General features: G+C 41.3%; 1 protein-coding gene and 1 pseudogene across 16 annotated transcripts in view; one reads left to right on the plus strand and one right to left on the minus strand.

The window, feature by feature from the left end:
• Window positions 1-12,396, plus strand: part of IWS1 (interacts with SUPT6H, CTD assembly factor 1) — a 54,022-nt gene extending 41,626 nt beyond the window's left edge. For 10 of the 16 annotated variants that reach the window (XM_021076428.2, XM_084998563.1, XM_021076430.2 and 7 more), the window contains 4 exons: window positions 2,487-2,598; window positions 3,167-3,223; window positions 6,351-6,462; window positions 12,027-12,396. In XM_021076428.2, coding sequence (XP_020932087.2) covers window positions 2,487-2,598; window positions 3,167-3,223; window positions 6,351-6,462; window positions 12,027-12,158 — 413 coding nt within the window. In that variant the 3' untranslated portion in view covers window positions 12,159-12,396. Of the gene's footprint in view, window positions 1-2,486; window positions 2,599-3,166; window positions 3,224-6,350; window positions 6,463-6,868; window positions 7,024-12,026 lie in introns of all 16 variants that reach the window. The other 6 variants (XM_084998564.1, XM_084998565.1, XM_021076424.2 and 3 more) reach the window with 1 other exon arrangement.
• A 3,833-nt stretch (window positions 12,397-16,229) lies between these two features.
• Window positions 16,230-16,327, minus strand: LOC146395914 (U6 spliceosomal RNA; annotated as a pseudogene).
• Between the last annotated feature and the right edge of the window lie 5,368 nt (window positions 16,328-21,695).

Below are 21,695 nucleotides of genomic sequence, written 5' to 3' on the forward strand. Positions count from 1 at the left end.
GTGATTCTGAACCCAGGGGTGGGGACAGTGGGTCAGTTTTCAAAGAGAGAGTTTTCAAAGTCTCCCTGAGGCACCTTCTTGCTTCCTTCTTAGTTTGGTAACACCTGAATTCTATCTGTAAAGGTCATTTTTTTTTTTCTTTTCTTTCTTTATTTATTTTTTTTTAAGTATACAGTGTTGGGCTTTTACTGACTAAACAGTAAAAGTTTTTGTTTTTGATTAGAATAAGGAAGTATAGGAATTTCAGTATTTTCTGTTTTCAGTATTTGTAAATGGTGCAACCGACAAGGGATTAATATCCAAAATATAAGGACAGCTCATTCAACTCAAAAAATAAAACAAAATCCAATCAAACAATGGACACCAGATCTAAATAGGAGTTCCCATCGTGGCTCAGCTAACGAACCTGACTAGTATCCATGAGGATTAGGGTTCAACCCCTGCCTTTGCTCAGTGGGTTAAGGATCTGGCATTGCTGTGAGCTGTGGTGTAGGTCACAGACACTGCTTGGATCTGTGTTGCTGTGGCTGTGGTGTAGGCCAGCACCTATAGCTCCTATTGGACCCCTAGCCTGGGAACTCCTATATGCCAGAGATATGGCCCTAAAGAGACAAAAAAAAAGATCTAAATAGACATTTTCACAAAGAAGACATAAAGATGGCCAATAGGCACATGGAAAGGTGCTCAACATTGCTAATTATTAGAAAAATGCAAATTAGAACCACAATGAGGAGTCACCTCACAACAGACAGAATGGCCATCATCAAAAAGGGTGCAAATAGTAAATGCTGGAGAGGGTGTGGAGAAAAGGGAGCCCTCCTACACTGTTGATGGGAGTTTAAATTGATGCAGCTACTATGGAAAACTGTTGGAGGTTCCTTAAAAAACTAAAAATAGAGTTACCATATGATTCTTCAATCCCACTCCTGGGCATATATCCAGAGAAAACCATAATTTGAAAAGATATAAGTACCCTAGTATTCATAGCAGCATTATTTACAGTAGCCAAGACATAGAAGCAATCCAAGTGCCAGGCAACAGACAACTGGCTTAAGAAGGTGTGGTGTATAATCCAATGGAGTGTTAGCCATAAAAAAGAATGAAATTGTGCCATTGGCAGAAACATGGATACAACTGGAGAATATTATACTTAGTGAAATAAATTAGGAAAAGACAAATACTATATGATATCACTTACATGTGGAATCTAAAAAATAATCGGAGCTCCTGTTGTGGTGCCGTGGTTAACGAATCTGACTAGGAACCACGAAGTTGCGGGTTCGATCCCTGGCCTTGCTCAGTGGGTTAAGGATCCGGTGTTGCCGTGAGCTATGTTGTAGGTCACAGACTCGGCTCGGATCCCGCGATGCTGTGGCTGTGGTGTAGGCCGGGAGCTATAGCTCCAATTAGACCCCTAGCCTGGCAACCTCCATATGCCAAGGGAGCGGCTCAAGAAATAGCAAAAAGACAAAAAAAATAATAATAATAAATAAAAATTAAAAACAATACAGGGGAGTTCCCGTCGTGGCACAGCAGAAACGAATCCTCTAAGAGCCATGAGGTTGCAGGTTCGATCCCTGGTCTTGCTCATTGCGTTAAGTATCCCATGTTACCGTGAGCTGTGGTGTAGGTCTCAGACACGGCTCGGATCTGGTGTTGCTGTGGCTGTAGCATAGACCGGCAGCTGTAGCTCTGATTAGACCCCTAGCCTGGGAACTTCCATATGCTGCAGGTTTGGCCTTTAAAAAGGCAAAAAAAAAAAAAAAAAAAAAAAACCTAAAAAACAAACAAAAGAAGAAAACAAATTATAGTTAACAAAGGGGAGAGAGGGAGGAAAGAGGAACAAATTAGGAATTTGGGATTAACAGATAGAAAATACTAAGCCTAAATAGATCAGCAACAAGGCTATACTGTATAGCACAGGAAATTATTATACCCAGCGTCATATAACCACCTATAAGGAAATATAATCTGCCCAGAAAACTGATACCTCTGTCATGATTACATGTTTTAAGTTATCTTTTTTTTATCTTTTGTCTTTTTAGGCCACACCTGCGGCATATGGAAGTTCCCAGGCTCGGGGTCTAATCAGAGCTGTTGCTGCCGGCCTGTGCCAGAGCCATAGCAATGCCAGATCCCAGCTGCATCTGCCACCTACACCACAGCTCACAGCAAGGCCAGATCCTTAACCCACTGAGCGAGGCCAGGGATCGAACCCCAAACCTCGTGCTTCCTAGTCAGATTTGTTTCCACTGTGCCTTGATGGGAACTCCTAAGTTATCTTTTTGAATTTTCTGCAGCTGGAGCTAGTTTTGATGCTGGTATTTTGTTGTGTTTATCCAATAAATGGTCCTAAAATAATGGTATCTTTAAGGAAAAAATATTCTAAATGCCAAAAATATGACATTACACTAGAATGTGATTATTTCAGGGAATGGTAGTAGAAGTGCTACTTTTATGGACTAAATAATTTTGCTTCATTGTAGATGAATGGTCCCGGCCTATATTTGGTCTTACCTCAAACTACAAAGGAATGACAAGAGAAGAAAGGGAGCAAAGGGATCTAGAACAGATGCCTCAACGGCGAAGAATGAGCAGGTATGAGGGAACAGGTATAAGTAAGTGGAGTAAATATCGTTGTGATAACGAGGTTTTTTTATAAATAAGATCATTTAGGAAACCTGAAAGATGATAAGATTTTCTTTCTTCTCAGCTTGATATATCTCATAGCACATAATATCCTTTAAGTTTAAATTTGGTGGTGTGTAGTAAACCATCACATCCCTTCCCAGCTTTTCTGGTTGGATCGAATCTCTACCATAGTTTTAGAGGTGGCTTATGTTGTTCCAGCCACTTACAGAGAAAAAACCTCCCCCCTCTCTCAGTCTCCTTTCCAAAATTCTTAAGAGAGAAAAATGTCATTGGTTCAAATTGTATCAATAAACTGGATGGAGTTGCATCCGCAATGGCAGGGTCATTACAGGTGAGTTACTGCCTAATGACACCTGGTGTGCAGATGATCGCTAAAATAAATAGTACCTTCGCAAGATTAGGAATTATTTTCCCTGATCCAACGTGAAGGTCTACGTTTGGTATTTAACTTTACTCTTTTCTTAGTTAAAAGAGTCTAACATTCCTAGTATCTCATCAGTTATTTTTTTCCCAGCACTGGTGGTCAGACACCACGAAGAGATCTGGAAAAGGTGCTGACAGGAGAGGAAAAGTAAGATTTTTATATTGATTTTCTACTTAGATTATATTGCTAATGTTCTGCTTGCTGCTTTGTTTTAAGAAAACAGCAAATGATGCTATGTTCACATTGGTGGTTGGGGGTTGATTCTAGTGTAACATTGAATATCCACATTGTAATGGGTGTGCTCTGGAGGATATAAGAAGATTGAGAAATAGTTCATTCAATAAAGATTTTGTTGCTGCTTGCTCTGTTAAGCTCTGGAAATACAGAATCAAATTAAAAGTAGTCCATTCTCTTAAAAGGTCTTTAGAGGGATTATAGCCACAAGGGAGAGTTTAAGCGAAGATGTGAGGTAAGCAGCAAGGCCTGTCTTAGCGGTGGCAACTAGACTAAAGTGGCCAGGCAGTAATGGGATGGAAGATAAGGTTGGAAATGCAGATACTGACCAAATTCAAAAGTGCTTTAAATCAAGATGAGGAATTTTCACTTCTCTTTGTGATTTCTTAGAAAGTTTTGGGAATGGACACGATGTCATCAGATTTGACCTGGAGTGCTGATGCTGATGGCATGATGTAGGGTGGGTTGCAGGGCAAAGGAACTGAAAGTGATATAGTTAAACCGAGACTATAATAGGGAAGCAGAAGGTTGAGAAGACCTAGCAGGCACAGAACTGCCGGGAGTTGGTGGCTTAGTGGGTGAAGAGTTAGCTAGAGTTTGAAGATTCCATCCAAAATTCTAACTTAATGTAGCCAAAATCATGGCGCTGCCATTCACTAGAGTGGCGAGGAGGAGTAGATATGAAGACATAGGTGAGCTTTGTTTGAGCATGTTAAATGTAAGATGACTGAGATAGTCCTATAAATATCCTGGCCTAGAATTGGAATTTGGGCTCGAGACATAGATTTGATGTAGTTACCTCCATAGCAAAGATTGTTGAATCAGGAAAGTACAGAGTAAGAAATAAGCTGAACTCTTCAGAAAGGGGTGTAACCAGAGTAGCCGGTGAAGGCCTGTGAGAAGATATGGTCCTGCAGGTTGAGGGAAAACCTAGAGGAGAAGGAAGCCACGATGGAGGGGCGGGGGTGGGTGTCAGCAGTCAGACAGCACCCAGATTGTAAAGGAGAATGAGAAATGAGCTCGAGAGAGCAAGTGTGCTTTGCTTATGCTTTGCCGATAGCAGCTGAGGGGAAAATAAGGGTTATGGGAAATTTTCTAGCCGGTTAATCTGTTCCTATATATGGAATTTACAGAAGCTTGATATTAACAATGGATAAACCATACAAGGGAATAGAAACTATTTAAAATTTTTCAGCCTCCTCTTCCTCTCCCCCCTCCAACCTCTCTACCACCCCACCCCCAGCACACACACTGACACAGACACACATATACCCACTCTATTTACCACTGGGGTGGGTAGTTACCTAAAAGTTGAGTGATTTGACTGCCCAGACATCAAATAGGCTTTACTCTTGAAGGATGGTAGTCTTACTTTAGTCTAGCATGGTAGTTCTCAAATTTGTACATAAAAGTTACTGTGTGTGATACCTTCAAATGCTGGCAAGGGTGCAGAGAAACTAGGTCATTGCTGTGGGTAAAATGGTATAGCTACTCTGTAAAATAATTGAGAGTTTCTTATAAGGTTGAGCTCGCAACTGCCATACAACCCAGCACTTTGCACAAGATTCTTGGGCATTCATCCCAGAGAAATGAAAGGTTAATGGTTGTGCAAAAACCTGTATGAGTACAGCTTTATTTGTAATAGTCCAAAACTGGAAACAACCCAGATGTCCTTTAGCAAGTGAATGGTTTATTCATACCATAGAGTACTGCTCAGCAATTAAATGGGACACAATTTTGGTAGATGTAACAACTTGGATGGATCTTCAGGGGCATATGTTGAGTGGATAAAGCCAATTCCTAAAGGTTACATGGTGTATCATTCCATTTATATGACATTCTTAAATTGCCAAAATTACATAAACAAATAGATTCACTGATCACCAGGAGCTAGGGACTAGGAAAATGGGGTAGGGAGGTGGTCTGTAGTGAATACAGGCACCTACACACATGATAAAATTACATGGAACTGAATATACACACACAAATAAATGAGTACAAGTGAAACTGGGGAAATGTAAATACAAGTTGGTGGATTATAGCAACATCAGTATCCTGGTTATGATCTTGTACTATAGTTTTGTGTGTTGTTATTTTGGGAGAGTCACTAGATCTCTCTGTGTTAATTCTTTTTTTTTTTTTTTTTTTTTTTTGTCTTTTTAGCTATTTCTTGGGCCGCTCCCGCGGCATATGGAGGTTCCCAGGCTAGGGGTCGAATTGGAGCTGCAGCCACCAGCCTACGCCAGAGCCTCAGCAACATGGGATCCGAGCCGCGTCTGCAACCCACACCACAGCTCACGGCAACGCCGGATTGTCAACCCACTGAGCAAGGGCAGGGACCGAACCCGCAACCTCATGGTTCCTAGTCGGATTCGCTAACCTCTGTGTTAATTCTTAAAACTGCATGTGAGGGGAGTTCCTGCCGTGGCACAGTAGGTTAAGAATCTGACCTCAGTGGCTTGGGTTGCTGCAGAGGTGCAGGTTCAATCCCTGGCCCGGTGCAGTGGGTTAAAAGGATTTGGCATTGCCTGGTGGGAACTTTCATATGCTGCGAGTGTGCCCATTTAAAAAAAAGAAAGAAAATAAGAAACAGACAAAAAAATTACTGTTTTGAGTTGCATGTGCAAAACCATGTAAAACTACTTTATGGGCATACTCAGTTTAGGGAGTCAGTTTGATTGACTACCTGATTTTTCACCTCACAAGTGAACATGGGTAAGCTCCATTAGACCAGAGAAATTGAGATTCAAAGTCCTGGTGAAGGAACCAGCCTTAGAAAGGAGAGGGTTATGATTATATCCGAAGCTGAGGAGAGGTGAAAAAGAATCCTGAAAATGCAGAGGAAGTGGGCTTTGGGAGGAAAGTTGAGCAGTTTATATACAGCAATAGGAATGATGGTGAGGCCAGCTAAAACATACAGCAGGAGGCAGGTTGGGTGACCTTTGGGGGGCAGAGGAGGTCCAACACATGTGCAGCCGAGAATGGATGGGCCAGGCCATGGTTGGCTACATAAGCAGCATGCTCTTCTTTCCGTTCTCAGGGCTCTTAGACCTGGAGATCCTGGATTCTGTGCCCGGGCAAGGGTCCCCATGCCCTCCAACAAGGACTATGTTGTCAGGCCCAAGTGGAATGTGGAAATGGAGTCATCCAGGGTAAGCAAACAGCCGAGGGGGGATGGGGGGGGAGTGAATCTCAAATGCAGGTTACTGTGTGTCTTTTACTTCATGTTGAAAACCCTTAACAGCTCTTAAGGTTTATCTGATTTAAAAAGAGCTATTTTCTCTTATATTGCTGATGAGCTTTACCCCAGACTTAGAGCAGCTTATAAAGTTGGGAAGATTCTTCTTACTAATCCTTTTATTTCAACTGACTCTTGAAGCCTAGAGTGTTCTGAGGGTTTTTTAGAACCCTCCCTTTCTCTTTAGCTGTTATAAGCAAATCTGTTGTGAAGTATTTAGGGTAGACACTTTCTCTGCCATCTCTGTAAATACCACTCAGTGATCCTCTTTGCTTCCAAGTAATCTTTTTTTCACTCTCCATTCAAACTACCCTTTCTAGCCTGGTATTCTTAAAAAGGGCCTAAGCCGATTGGAAAAGCATAAGAGGCGATTTGCAGAACAGAAACGGCTCAGCAAAGTGCACCGTGCTGTCAAGTTCAGCATTGAAGGCAACCGGATGCCCCTGTAGGCCTGGCCTACCAGAGTGTATGGGAGGTATCCACATGGAAGCATGCTCTGTGCATGGGCTTGAGTTGTCAGCAGCCAGAGTGAAAACAAGTGTGTGTGTGCTTACTTAACCAGAAAAGGCTGGGACCACCTTGAGTTTCTGAAAAAAATGACCCTAACATTCACTTATGACATTCTAGTCCTCTTGAATATCTAGAAATTGATATGGGATTCCCTTCCTTTATCCATACCCTAGAGAATAATAGATTACCTTGCTGATAAGTGTTTCCGAGTCTTTCTGACTGGTGCCCTTTTTATTAAAAGGTCTTTGTTAGGGCCTGGGATTATAGTGGTCTGCCTTACAGGCATATAAACTGGTCAGTAAAGTCCTTGGTGCCTTCTTGGAAGGGAGGTGGCTTGTTGTCAGTGGCATTTGAGGACTCGTTGCATAAAGCCTCAACACTCAATGTTTAGAAGATGAGTTTAATTAATACATACTCAGTACATGGTCTGAAATGAAAAAGACTTTGAAACATTCCTTAGGCCAGACTCACTGACTTGTCGTGCTCTGAGGTTAATAGTAGGGCCTTTGGAGTTACCGTGTGGTACAGTCAGGTTACAGACCCAGTGTCGTCACTGCAGCAGCTCGGGTTGCTACTGTGGCACAGGTTTGATCCCTGGTCCAGGAACTTCCTCATGTGCCGTGGGTGTGGCCCCTTTGTTGCAGTGTACACTTGAGAGTCCAGGTGTACTGCCTGCCTTTTGTGACTCTTCCATGACCCCTGCTTTGGCAGCTGTTTCCACATTCTTTTTTTTTTTTTTTTTTTTTTTTTTTTGTCTTTTTTTGTTGTTGTTGTTGTTGCTATTTCTTGGGCCGCGCCTGCGGCATATGGAGGTTCCCAGGCTAGGGGTCGAATCGGAGCTGTAGCCACCAGCCTACACCAGAGCCACAGCAACGCGGGATCCGAGCCGCGTCTGCAACCTACACCACAGCCCACGGCAACGCCGGATCGTTAACCCACTGAGCAAGGGCAGGGACCGAACCCGCAACCTCATGGTTCCTAGTCGGATTCGTTAACCACTGCGCCACGACGGGAACTCCTGTTTCCACATTCTACAGTCACCTTCCTGCCAGTTCACTTTGCTCTTAAGCTGCTATGAAAACAAAGTACACAGTCTTATTCACTGAGACTAAATAAAGGGGAGAAGAGCACTAGTTTGGCACTGAGAACCTCTTCGTCTTTACTTCCTTACCTTTTTCCTTACTTTTATTCATTCCCATGTCCCTTGCTATCCCTCCTCCCCACCAACCATCCCTGTTTCTCTTTACTTTTCTGTCTCTTCCTTCCTTTTTTCCCTCTTTCATAACACTTTTTCTTCCCTAGCACACTTATTTTTGAGAATTGAGAATGATAATATGGCAGAGAAAATGTAATAATAAAAAATCTTCTTTTTAATTGTAATCAATTATTATTTCCCCAATACATTTTTTTTCTACTGTACAGCATGGTGACCCAGTTGCACATACATGTACGCATTCTATTTTCTCACATTATCATGCTTCATCGCAAGTGACTAGGCATAGTTCCCAGTGCTACGCAGCAGGAGGATCTCGTTGCCAATCCATTCCAAAGGCAATAGTTTGCACCTGTTAACCCCAAATTCCCAGTCCATCCCACTCCTTCCCCCTCCCTTTTTTTCAATCACAAGTCTGTTGTCCAAGTCCATGATTTTCTTTTCTGTGGAAAGGTTCATTTGTGCTGTATATTAGATTCCAGATATAAGTGATATTATTTGGTGTTTGTCTTTTTCTGACTTAACGTTACTCAGGATGAGAGTCTCTAGCTCCATCCGTGTTGCTGCAAATGGCATTATTTTATTTTTTTTATGGCTAAAGTAGTATTCCATTGTGTGTATATACCACATCTTCCTAATCCAGTCATCTGTCAGTGGACATTTGGGTTGTTTCCATGTCTTGGCTGTTGTGAATAGTGCTGCAATGAACATGAGTGTGCATGTGTCTTTTTTAAGGAAAGTTTTGTCTTGGTGTATGCCCAAGAATGGGATTGCTGCGTCATATGGTAGTTCTATGTGTAGTTTTCTAAGGTACCTCCATACTGTTCTCCATAGTGGTTGTACCAGCTTAATAATAAAAAAATCTTAGTGACCAGTCCTTGTTGGAAGCATACCCTATGTCCTGAAGGGCAAGTGCCAGTTGCTAGTGTTGCCGGTTCTGATCCCACGCTCCCTGTAAGTGATGGGGAGGTGGGAAGAGGGGGTCCGACCACCTTCTAGAGCAAGAGGTGACCATATGAGGAGAGGGGAACTCAAGCAGAGTTCTTCCTTCATCGCCAACACTCCCCAGATCAAAATGAGCTGGTATTTATTTCAGCCTGTGTCTGGCTTCTAGAGCTCTGTCAAAAATAACAAGTATTAATGCATGTTTTAGGGACTGGTAGTCCTCTGAATTACATTTCAGTAAATTGTCCTTAAACCACCTGATAACCTTCCCTGTTGAAGAAGATTCCTTACATACTCAAGTCTTTCATGTTGCGTAGACATAATGAGTGCTACCTGGAAAACGTGTTTCCCAAAAAGAAAATTGGAGGGAGTAAAATGGCTTCCAAATTTTGTTTTAAATGTAATTTTTATACAAGTAAATATACTATAGACTAAACCCCATTCCCAGAGTCCTACTCTTCTCCAAGTCATGACTGTTAGCAATTTGATGTGTTATTTTTTAATTTTTGTTACTTGTTTTGCCTTTTGTCTTTTGTCTTTTTAGGGCCACACCCGTGGCACATGGAGGTTCCCAGGCTGGGGGTCTAATTGGAGCTGTTGCCGCCAGCCTATGCCAGAGCCACAACACCACCAGATCCAAGCCGAGTCTGCAACCTACACCACAGCTCACAGCAACGCCGGATCCTTGACCCACTGAACGAGGCCAGGGATCCAACCCACAACCCCATGGTTCCTAGTCAGATTAGTTTCCACTGTGCCACAACAGGAACTCCTTAAATATATTTTCAATAATGCTTTAAACTTAGTTTTTTCTCCTTATAAGGAGAAAATTTTGAGTGTAACAAGAAAAATCACCCAGCACTCAAAAGCAGTTCCACCATGCCTTAATGTTAACTTGGGGTTATTTCTTTTCAGTCTTTTTTGTATGCATACATGAACTTTATTACTGGTTTGGGGTTTTTTTGTTTATGGTGGTGTGTTTTTTTTTTTAACTTTTAAGGAAAATTATGATTGTATTCTTGTATACGTTATTGGGTTTGTGTTTTACTTAAAATGGTAAAAGTTCATTTGAGTAAACATTCTTCAGTGACTTAATATTGTATTGTAATACGATTGTAGCATATTTTTTTAGGCAAACCTGTCTTGCTAATAAGCTTTTAGGCTACTTTGGTTTTTCACTGAAAAAGCAGTGCAACACATAGTTTTACTGTCCTAAAGAAGTGGTATAGGGTTGACACATCAAGAGAGAAGTCTTTGAATTTGACATGCTAGGTACCAAGTTCTGTGTGTTTTCAGGCTTGGGGTACCTGGGCATCTGCCAGCTACAAGTCTTATGAGATGAAACTTGGAGGAGATTAGCACATCTTGGGTGTGTCCCAGTTGCTGAGGCTAGAGGGCTCAGACTTTTAGAGAGGTCCTGGGAGTGGATAAGGAGAAGTCCATGCTGATGTGGAGAGCTGCTGGGAATTGAGTAATTGTCAAAAGTCTGAGCAGGTAAGGTTTCCGATGTGGACTGACTACAAGTGCTAAAAATCCAGGCACATTGTCTGAAAGGAAGTCATATATTTGGGACTGTCCAGAAATCTAGAATATTCAATAGGGTGATAGTTGCAGCTCTTTTTCATCTGATAATGAACTTTTATGCTCCCTCAGAGTCTAGTGCCAAGTATTAAAATTGACATAATATTTGGAATTGGGATAGACCTAGAAAATCTAGGGTGGATGATCAACATAGCTCTAGTTCAAGAATGTTTTAGAGTTCCTTGCTTGTATCTGAGGTGGCATTTGAGTCCAGAGGAGAGATAAATCTTGAAGGGCTTTCCAGGTCAAAAGAACTTCACCACGCTGGTACCAACCCTAGAGTATCTCCTAGTCTCTACCTTATTTTAGCATTTCATGACTTGGGCTTCACAGGTGATTCAGTAATAAACATCAAATTCTAAGGAGAAGAATTTGAAAACCCCTCTCTTTTTAACCACTCAACATCCTTAAAGATTAGAATTGTTAGCAATACTGTAGTCAACAAGAAGAGTTTGCTCTATTCTTTGACATAAATGGCAGACTTTTTCAGCATTTCTAAAAAGTGTTGATTTCTTGGAGAACACATCTCTTCAAGACACACAAGCTTTTCAAAATATAAAAGAAAATTACCTAGCCAGAAAACCTTTAAACATAAAGGGCAACCAGGAAGAGATGCAAGTAAGCTCCTTGGATCAGGAGACTTAATTTAGTTTTCTTTCTGTGTCAAACTAGTTGATTGCAAAATAGCATTAAATAGTAGTATAGCTGATATTATTGTGAGCACAGGTTGACTGAATGCCAGCCTCTGTGTTTATCTGATATTATTATCTCATTTCCTTTTCTCAGCAGCCCTGAAAGTAGTTCAAATAAGGGGCCGTGATTTGCACAGGGTTATAGAACCCTGACCGGTGTCCAATCTGAAGCTAGAGTTCCAGCAAGTACTCAGCGTTTCTAACCTCATTTGTTATGCTTAAGCCTTTTTTCAGTGACTCTCCTTGCCTTAGAAGATCATTATTTTTTTATGCCAGCACTATTTGAAGGTATATATGTCAAGCGGTCACATCCATGTTTGGTCTTTGAAAGGGAGATGTTTTCTTCATTGAAATTTTAATATGCTTTTCTAACAGGGCTGTGTGCACTCTCTCTGTTGTTGGGGTCACTGACATATTCTGGTTATTCCAAACCTAGGAGCTCTTCTGACTGCTAACTTTCAGACAAAAAAAGATGAAAAACAAAACTAGCTTTATGTGTTTCACTAATTTGCTCTTTAATTTTTACCCCACTCTTAGTTTCAGGGGAGCTCCAAGAAGGGTATCAGTCGACTGGATAAACAGATGAGAAAGTTCACAGACATCAGGAAAAAAAGCAGATCTGCACATGCAGTAAAAATCAGCATCGAGGGCAATAAAATGCCACTGTGACTTTACCTGGGATGTTTCCTCATCTCTACTCTAAAGAATGCGTGATGGACTCTTTGGAGAAAGATATTTTAAGAAAATTTTTAGTGAAACTGTAAATGATTGAGCTTGTATCAAATGTTGTCATAGGACCCGCATTTCTCTCGGTTGTATTTAAAACCATTTGTTGTGCACTTTGTACAGAGGAATACTAGTCATACTTCTATAAACTTTACACAATAAAATTCCATTCTGGTTTTGGGGGGCTGTCTCTTCATTGTCTTCAAGGATGCATTCTCCATGGGGACGAATATTGGTTGTTGGTGATTGGGGGGAAAAAAAATCTTAGATATTTACAGTGGTTTGTGACCCTTCAAAGTTCAACCTACCCAACTGTGGTATAATTTGTCTGGTGTCCATCTTTGGTTCCTGACAACAAGCTTCTAAAACCCTTGGGATTTCCCAGGTGATGGGAATGTCTTTGTGATGCTAGTGAGGTAAGTCATGGTTGAACCCTAGATAACGTTAGGATTGGGGCTGGGCACCAGAAAGGGCCTACCACATGATTAGAGGGTTGGGACTTTGGGCAGGCCTGATGGAAATAGGAGGCCGTTGCTGGAGATTGGCTTATAGTCATGTGCCCAGTGAGGTAATCAGACATGCCCAAATGGTGAGACCTGGGTTAAAAACTCTGGACACAGAAGCTTAGTGGAGCTTCCAGGTTGGTGAACACACTTGTGTGCTAAAATGATGGTGTGCCTTGATTCCACAAAGAAAGGGTGCAGAAGCTCTGCGTTTCCTCCTAGGCCTCACCCCACTTTATGTGTATCTTCATTTGGCTGGTCCTCCTCATTTGAATCCTTTATAATATAACTAATCATAAATGCAGTGCTTTTCTGAGTTCTGTGAGTCATTTTAGCAAATTCTTGAATGTGAGGGGATTGTAAGAACCCCCAGATTTGTAACCAGTCAGTCAAAAGTGGGGATGGACTCCATTTGCAGCCATCATCTCCAGTGGGGCCAGTTGGTGGAGGACTGAGCCCTTAAACCATGGATCTGATGCTGACTTCAGGTCGTCAGTGTCAGAATTGAATAGCAGTGTCCTACTGGAAGGTGAAACAAAATGCTAACAAAATCTTATTTCTTAGTATTTCTCTTGTTAGAGAAAATTGTAATTATTTGATTTTAACTAAATTTGTTCTTCCTTGGGTGAATTTAATTTAAATTTTCCAGAATGAGAAAAAATTGAGAAATACTCTTAGAGGAAACATAGATACAATTGAAAATCACTTAAGTAATTGCTGATAAACAGTTGGTCGGTTGGGATAGAGAGTAATATAGCTTATGGCTATGTTGTTCAAGTCATTTTTATTAAAAAGACTCAGACTTATTTATGAAAAATCTGTGGTTAGTAAAGATGACTAAATCCAAAAATCAGCAACTTTTTTTTTTTTTTTTAATTGTCTCTTTTTACAGTCACACCTGTGGTATATGGAAGTTGCCAGGCTAGGGGTCAAATTGGAGCTGCATTTGTGGCCTCTGCCACAACCACAGCAAGGCTGGGTCCGTAACCCACTAAGCAAGGCCAAGGATCAAACCTTCATCTTCACAAAGACGTCAGGTCCCTAACCCACTGAGCCACAACAGGGACTCCAGTAATTGGTTTGTTGGGGTTTTTTTGTTTATTTTGTTTTGTTTTTTGTCTTTTCTGTCTTTTTAGGGCCGTACCCACGACATATGGAGATTCTCAAGCTAGGGGTCCAATTGGAGCTGTTGCCACCAGCCTACACCACAGCCACAGCAACTCAGGATCCAAGCCGAGTCTGCGACCTCCACCACAACTCACAGCCACGCCAGATCCTTAACCCACTGAGCGAGGCCAGGGATGAAACCCACAATCTCGTGGTTCCTAGTCTGTTTTATTTCCACTGCACCAGAACATGAACTCCCAGTAATTGGTTTTAAATATAAAATCTTATGATTGGGAAAGGGCAACCTTGGTTTTCAAAAACACGTGAGAATCTTATTTGTCATAAGAGCTTTTGAACAACCAAAATAGCCTGAAGTTTGTGCACTTTACTCATAAAAGGATCAGGATCACTTTTCCCTTCCTTTTTTTTTTTTTTTTTTAAGAGCCGCACCCACAGCATATGAAGGTTCCCAGGCTAGGGGTCTAATCCGAGCAGTAGCTGCCGGCCTACACCACAGCCACAGCAACACCAGATCTGAGCCTCATCTGCAACCTACGCCACAGCTCACGGCAATGCCAGATCCTTAACCCACTGAGCAAGGCCAGGGATCGAACCCACAACCTCATGGCTCCTAGTCGGATTGTTTCTGCTGCGCCATGACGGGAACTCCCACTTTACCCTTTCATCAAGCACAAATGTGGTAGTTTTAAAAAGCAGGTACATGAAGGTAACAGCTAACTAGTCGATGGAGATGGAGAACTTCTATGCAGTGTTGTGTGGCTTTATATTAAGACCCTCAAAAACACTTGTGAGAATAAAGCAGAACACAGCCATCTACTGAAGCAGACGTTGATGACCCTGATCGTTAAAAATTCTGAACAAGAAAAGTAAAGTACTTTTTAAAAAGATTTTAAAGTTATTAATACAGTAGTTTGGCATTTAATGGAATAGGTTATGCTCCAGACACCTGAAAACTTCACCTATGTAGGATAAGACCCCTGATGGTGCCGGGTGTTAATGTGGTAATCATACCTGAGGAATTAAAAAATGATAAGAAAAAATTACTAGTTTCTGTATAATTGATCATTGACACATGGTTGGAAGAGCCTTTAAAAAAAAAAAAATGGAAATAGTTCCCGTTTACAGTAATGTTGCAAGAATGGTAAACTCCCATATACCCTTCTATGTATACCAAGTGTTAACATTTTGCCACATTTGCTTCATCACGTATGAATAACTTGTTGACAGCTTGCGTCTTGATCCCCAAATGCCTAAGCAAATTTCTCCCCCAAAGAGGAATCTATAGTTTGTCCCAATGTTAATGTTAACTTTGACCACTTGGATGTAGTGATACAGAATCATATTTTTTTTCCACTAATGATTGTTGATTACTTTGGGGAAGTTGTATGTACATGTGTTAAATGCACATAAAATCTGCCATCATAAAGGACAATTTTTAAGAAAGAAATCTTTCCAGCTTGCAAAACTGAAACTACCTGTTGGACATTAACTTCTTATTCCTATCTCCCCTCAGCCCTGGGAAGCATCAGTCTAATTTTGATCACTCTATGTATCTCATGTAATCATACATTACCCTTTTTTGATTGGAATATTCATTCATAGCATAATGCGCTCAAGGTCTGCCCATGTTTGAGCATGTGAAGTGATTTCCTTCCATTTTAAGGCTGAATAATATTTGATTGTCTGTATATGCCACATTTTGTTTATCCATCTGTTGGACATTTGGTTGCAGCTACCTTTTGACTACTGTGAATACTACTTCCATAAACATGGGTTTAAAAATATTTGAGACTCTGCCTTCAATTCTTTAAAGTATATACCAGATGTGGAATTCTGGATCATAATTGTAATTTTTTTTTTTTTTTGGTCTTTTTTGTCTTTTTGCCTTTTCTAGTGCCGCTCTTGCTGCATATGGAGGTTCCCAGGCTAGGGGTCGAATCCCGGAGCTGTAGCCACCGGCCTACACCAGAGCCACAGCAACGTGGGATCCGAGCCACATCTGCAACGTACACCACAGCTCATGGCAACGCTGGATCCTTAACCCCCTGAGCAAGGCCAGGAATCAAATCCGCAACCTCATGATTCCTAGTTGGATTCGTTAACTACTGAGCCACGACAGGAACTCCAATCATAATTGTAATTTGATCTTTTTGATTTTCCTGAAGAACTGCTGTGCTATTTTCTATTTTACATTCCCACCAATGGTGCAGAAGGGTTCCAATTTGTCCACAAATTCACCAACACTTTTCTGGGTTTTATGTTTGTGTTTATTAAGATTTTTATTGGTGACAAAAGAGCTTAAAACAAATTGACCAGAAGTCAAAATTTACATTACCTTGGTACAGATACCCCTCAGTTTAGAAAAATCAAAGGAGCTGCTGCTAAAAATATGGAATGCTTCACAAATTTGCATGTTATCCTTGTGCAGGGGCCATGCTAATCTGTATCATTCCAATTTTAGTATATGCCGCTGAACTGAGCACTCCTCTGGTGTTTTTGTTTTTATTTTTCTTTTAGGGCCATTAGTGTGGCATATGGAAGCTCCCAGGCTAGGTGTCTAATCCCAGCTGCAGTGGCTGGCCTACATCACAGCCACAGCAACTCAGGGAGTCACATTTGTAGCCTACACTGTAGCTCATGGCAATGCTGGATCCTTAACCCACTGAGCAAGGCCAGGGGTCAAACCCACATCCTCGTGGATACTAGTCGGGTTCGTTACCACTGAGCCATGATGGAAACTACTCCCCACCCCCCTTTTATTTGATAGTGGCCATCCTAATGAATCATTCTAATTTTGATTTTGATTTCCCTAATAGCATCATTTTGTACTTTTTTTCCGTCTTTTTGGGGCGGCACCCATGGCATATGGAAGTTACCAGGCTAGGGGTCAAATTGGAGCTGTAGCTGCTGGCCTACACCGCAGCTCACAGGAACGCCTGATCCTTGACCCACTGAGCTAGGCCAGGGATTGAACCTGATTCCTCACTGATACTAGTCGAGTTCGTTAACTGCTGAGCCATGACGGGAACTCCCATTCTGTATTCTTATTGGTGCTTTGGATATCTTACTTCTTTGGAGAAATATCTATTCAAATCCTTTGCCCATTTTAAAGTTTTTTCTTGAGCTGTCAGAGTTCCTTATGAATTCTGGATAATGACTCTTTATTAAGTATGTGATTTGCAAATATATTTCCCATTCCTTGGATTGCATTTTCACTCTGCTTTTTGTACCCTCTGATTTTAACTTTGATATGTTTATCTTTTCCCTCTTTGATTGTGTTTTTCCAGTATCCAAGAAGTTGTTGCCAAATCCAGTGTTGTGAAGTTTTTTCTGTATTTTCTTAAAAGAGTTACAGTTTCTGGAGTTCCCATTGTGGCTCAGTGGAAATGAATCTGACTGGCATCCATGAGAACACAGATTCTATCCCTGGCCTCGCTCAGTGGGTTAAGGATCCAGCGTTGCCCTGAGCTGTGGTGTAGGTCAAAGATGCAGCATCTAGTGTTGCTATGGCCAGTGGCTACAGCTCCGATTCAACCCCTAGCCTGGGAATTCCCATATGCTGCCTGTGCGGCTCTAAAAACACACACACACAAAAAGTTATAGTTTCAACTCTTACTTACATTTAGGGCTTTGATCCATTTTGAGTTAACTTGATTTGATTTACAACTTTATATATATTTTTTAAACTGGATATCCAGTTTTCCCAATACCGTTTGTTGAAAAGATTATCCTTTCCCATTGAATGGTGTTAGCACCCTTGTCAAAAATTATTTGACCATATAGGTCTATTTCTGAACTTTATCATTGTAGGTCTGTCTTTATGCCAGTGTGATACTGCTTTGAGTACTGCAGCTTCACAGTAAAATTTTGAAATCAGAAAGTGTGAGTTCTCATAATTCATTCTTTTTTAAGACTGTTTTGGCTATTCTGGGTCCTTTGAGATTTCATATGAAGTTAGGATTAATGATACTGTTTCTGTAATAAACACTGGGGTTTTAATAGGAATTCCTTTGGTTCGGTAGATCACTTTGGGTAGTATTGACATCTTAACAATCTCTCAACCTATGAACACAGGATGTCTTCAGCTTTTACTATTTAACTTCTTTCAGCAACATTTTTTAGTTTTCAGGGTACAAATCTTACCTCCTTGGTTTAGTTCTGAGCATTTTATTCTTTTTGATGCTATTGTAATGGAATTGTTTTCTTAATTCCCTTTTAGAATTTTTTATTGTTAACAGAAACAAAAAATTTGTATTGTGCAGAAATGCAGCAGACTTTTGCATATTGATTTTATATCTTTCAATTTTGCTGATTTGTTTATTCTAACAGGTCTGAGGGTATTTAGGTGTAGAATCTTTTGACATGTCTTCATGTAAGACTATGTCTGCAAACAGATTATTTTGCTTTTTCCTTTCTAATTTGATATTTCTTTTTCTTGCCTAATTGCTCTAGCTAAGACTCCCAGTACTGTTTGATTAGAAGTCTCAAAAATCGGGGAGTTCCTGTCGTGGCGCAGTGGTTAACGAATCTGACTAGGAACCATGAGGTTGCGGGTTCGGTCCCTGCCCTTGCTCAGTGGGTTAACGATCCGGCGTTGCCGTGAGCTGTGGTGTAGGTTGCAGACGCGGCTCGGATCCCGCGTTGCTGTGGCTCTGGCGTAGGCCAGTGGCTACAGCTCTGATTCGACCTCCAGCCTGGGAACCTCCATATGCCTTGGGAGTGGCCCAAGAAATGGCAAAAAGACCAAAAAAAAAAAAAAATTCTCTGGATCACCTGTCTTACTAATCTATTATGATCCAGGAAATATTTTCCTTGTTGTTTTTTCCAATACCTAGAATCACACTATTACAATTACTCTATGTTGTGTTTATACATAGAATCTATTTCCTCAAGATGTTTAGCCATCGTCGGTTTTATTAGAGGCATGGTTACACACCTCTAATATGAGACAACAATCTTGTAAAATAGGGAGTTCCCATTGTGGATCAGTGGTAATGAACCCTACTAGTATCCATGAGGATGCGGGTTTGATCCCTGGCCCCACTCAGTGGGTTAAGAATCCCACATTGCTGTGGCTGTGGCAGAGGCTGGCAGCTGCAGCTCCAATGCAACCCCTAGACTGGGAACTTCCATATGCCATGGGTGCATCCCTAAAAAGACAAAAATAACAAAATAAAATAGAGTACAAGTAATACAGCTTAACATTAATAAAGTCATAGTGCAGCAGGGAGAAACAAAGCATAAAAAATTTGGAAACAAACAACAAATTTATTTTATTTTATTTTTTCTGTTGTCTTTTGTCTTTTTAAGGACACATCCATGGCATACGGAGGTTCTCAGGCTAGGGGTCCAATAGGATCTGTAGCTGCTGCTGGTCTACACCACAGCCACAGCAATGCAGGATCCGAGCCACGTCTTTGAACTACACCACGGCTCACGGCAACACCGGATCCTTAACCCACTGAGTGAGGCCAGGGGTCAAACCTGTGTCCTCACAGATACTAGTCCAGTTTATTAAACCACTGAGCCACGATGGGAACTCCTATTTTATTATTTTATTTTATTTTATTTTGTCTCTTTTTTTGCCTTTTCTAGGGCGCTCCCGCAGCACATGGAGGTTCCCAGGTTAGGGGTCTGATCAGAGCCGTAGCCACCGGCCTTCGCCAGAGCCACAGCAACGCGGGATCTGAGCTGTGTCTGCAACATACATCACAGCTCACGGCAACGCCAGATCCTTAACCCATTGAGTGAGGCCAGGGATCGAACCTGCAACCTCATGGTTCCTCGTCGAATTCGTTAACCACTGAGCCATGACGAGAACTCCTTTTTTCTTTTTTTAAAAACAAGTGGCTGTACTTGCGGCACATGGAAGTTTGCGAGCCAGGGGTCAAGCCATAACCACTGTAGAAGCAACACTGAGTAGTTATGTTGTGACCCACACGGGAAGTCTGGAAACAAAGAACAAATTTAAACAATGATTTTCATAACTAGATGTAATCTGGTTGCAACAAACCACCTAGTCTGCTGGAGAACTAGCTAGAGAAGCCAAATTCTGAAAGAGAGAGAGAGAAAGATTGATTTTTCACCTTTGTTTACAAATGTGCACTTTATCAACTTGTGGTAGGTCACAGCATAGAGAAATGTTTTTTCTGGACAACCAAAATTAAGCCAGTATTATTTTCCCAAAAAGTCATAAAAGTTATTGGAGTTCCCATCGTGGCTCAGTGTTTAACAAATCCAACTAGGAACCATGAGGTTGAGGGTTTGATCCCTGGCCTTGCTCGGTGGGTTAAGGATCCGGTGTTGCACTGAGCTGTGGTGTACATCTCAGATGTGGCTTGGATCCCACTTTGCTGTGGCTCTGGTGTAGGCAGGCAGCTGCAGCTCTGATTAGACCCCTAGCCTGGGAACCTCCATATGCCAAGGGTGCAGCCCTAAAAAGACCAAAATTTATATATATATATATATATATATATATATATATATATATATATATATCTCCAAAAGTTTTAAAACACATGGGTTCATTGTGAAACAATACTCATTCATTTAACCAAAGTCACAAAAATATTTCAAGAAGTAAATATAGATCACCCTTAAGGGCAGAGAAACTCACACAATCTGTTATCAAAAGCAGCACTCCAAAAATCTTTGTTCTCTTAACATTCCAAAAACACTTTGTTCTCTCTTTGTTCTCTGTTTCTTTTTAACAGAGAAAAATCAAACTCCAGTCTTGTACTAGCTTACGTTTAACAACAAATCCATGTAGTTAATTAAATCAATCTAAATTTAGTTAATCCTGACCATGCTTAAAACTCCTCTCAGGATTACTGTTCCACAACCTTCCATCACTTCCTCTATCCATGTTATTTGTTCCCTTATTTTTCCATCCAGAACAATCAGCTCTAGGAGAAAGTTTTTTTCTCCCATGCAGATTCCCAGGCTAGGGGTCGAATCAGAGCTACAGGGGCCAGCCCACCCCAGAGCCACAGCAACGCCAGATCCACTCCACATCTGCGACCTACACCACAGCTCATGGCAACACCAGATCCTTAACCCTCTGAGTGAGGCCGGGGATTGAACCTGCGTCCTCATGGATGCTACTCACATTCATTAACTGCTGAGTCACAACGGGAACTCCAAAGTTTTTTTCTCCTTAACAAAATATATTTCCACTCCTCGTATCTTCCTTTACTGAAAATATACATTCTACTTTCCTTGCATATTGAAATTTTCCTTTATTATTCCTAGTAGCTTTAATTACATATTACAAATTTAACCTTCAAAAACCTTAATCACTAACAAAATCTGTTAAGCAGTAAGTAATTGTAAACTCTCTGTCATACCAGAATTTCCTTGTGGAATTATCCCATAGCCTCATGAAATATATACCATAATTTCTTTCTTAAATATGGTATGAGGGGGAGTTCCTGTCATGGCTCAGTGGTTAATGAACCCAACTAGGATCCATGAGAATGTGGGTTCAAGCCCTGGCCTCGCTCAGTGGGTTAAGGATTGGGCGTTGCCGTGAGCTGTGGTGTAGGTCACAGACGCAGCTCAGATTCTGTGTTGCTGCAGCTGTGGTCCCTTTCCGACCCCTAGCCTGGGAATCTCCGTGTGCTGCAGGTACAGGCAAAAAACAAAAAACAAAAACAAAACAGTGGTATGAGAAGTTCCTGTTATGGCTCAGCAGGTTAAGGACCTGACTAGTATCCATGAGGATGCAGGTTTGATCCTGGGCCTGACTAGTATCCATGAGGATGCAGGTTTGATCCTGGGCCTCACTCAGTAGGTTAAGGATCTGGTGTTGACACAAGCTGCGGCGTAGGTCACAAATGTGACTCAGATC

This window comes from Sus scrofa, chromosome 15 (assembly GCF_054392235.1).
Source record: "Sus scrofa isolate SSC_HxYL_T2T_F1_AM1 chromosome 15, Sscrofa_HxYL_maternal_Yorkshire_Landrace_v2.0, whole genome shotgun sequence".
In the NCBI taxonomy this organism is placed as follows: Eukaryota; Metazoa; Chordata; class Mammalia; order Artiodactyla; family Suidae; genus Sus; species Sus scrofa.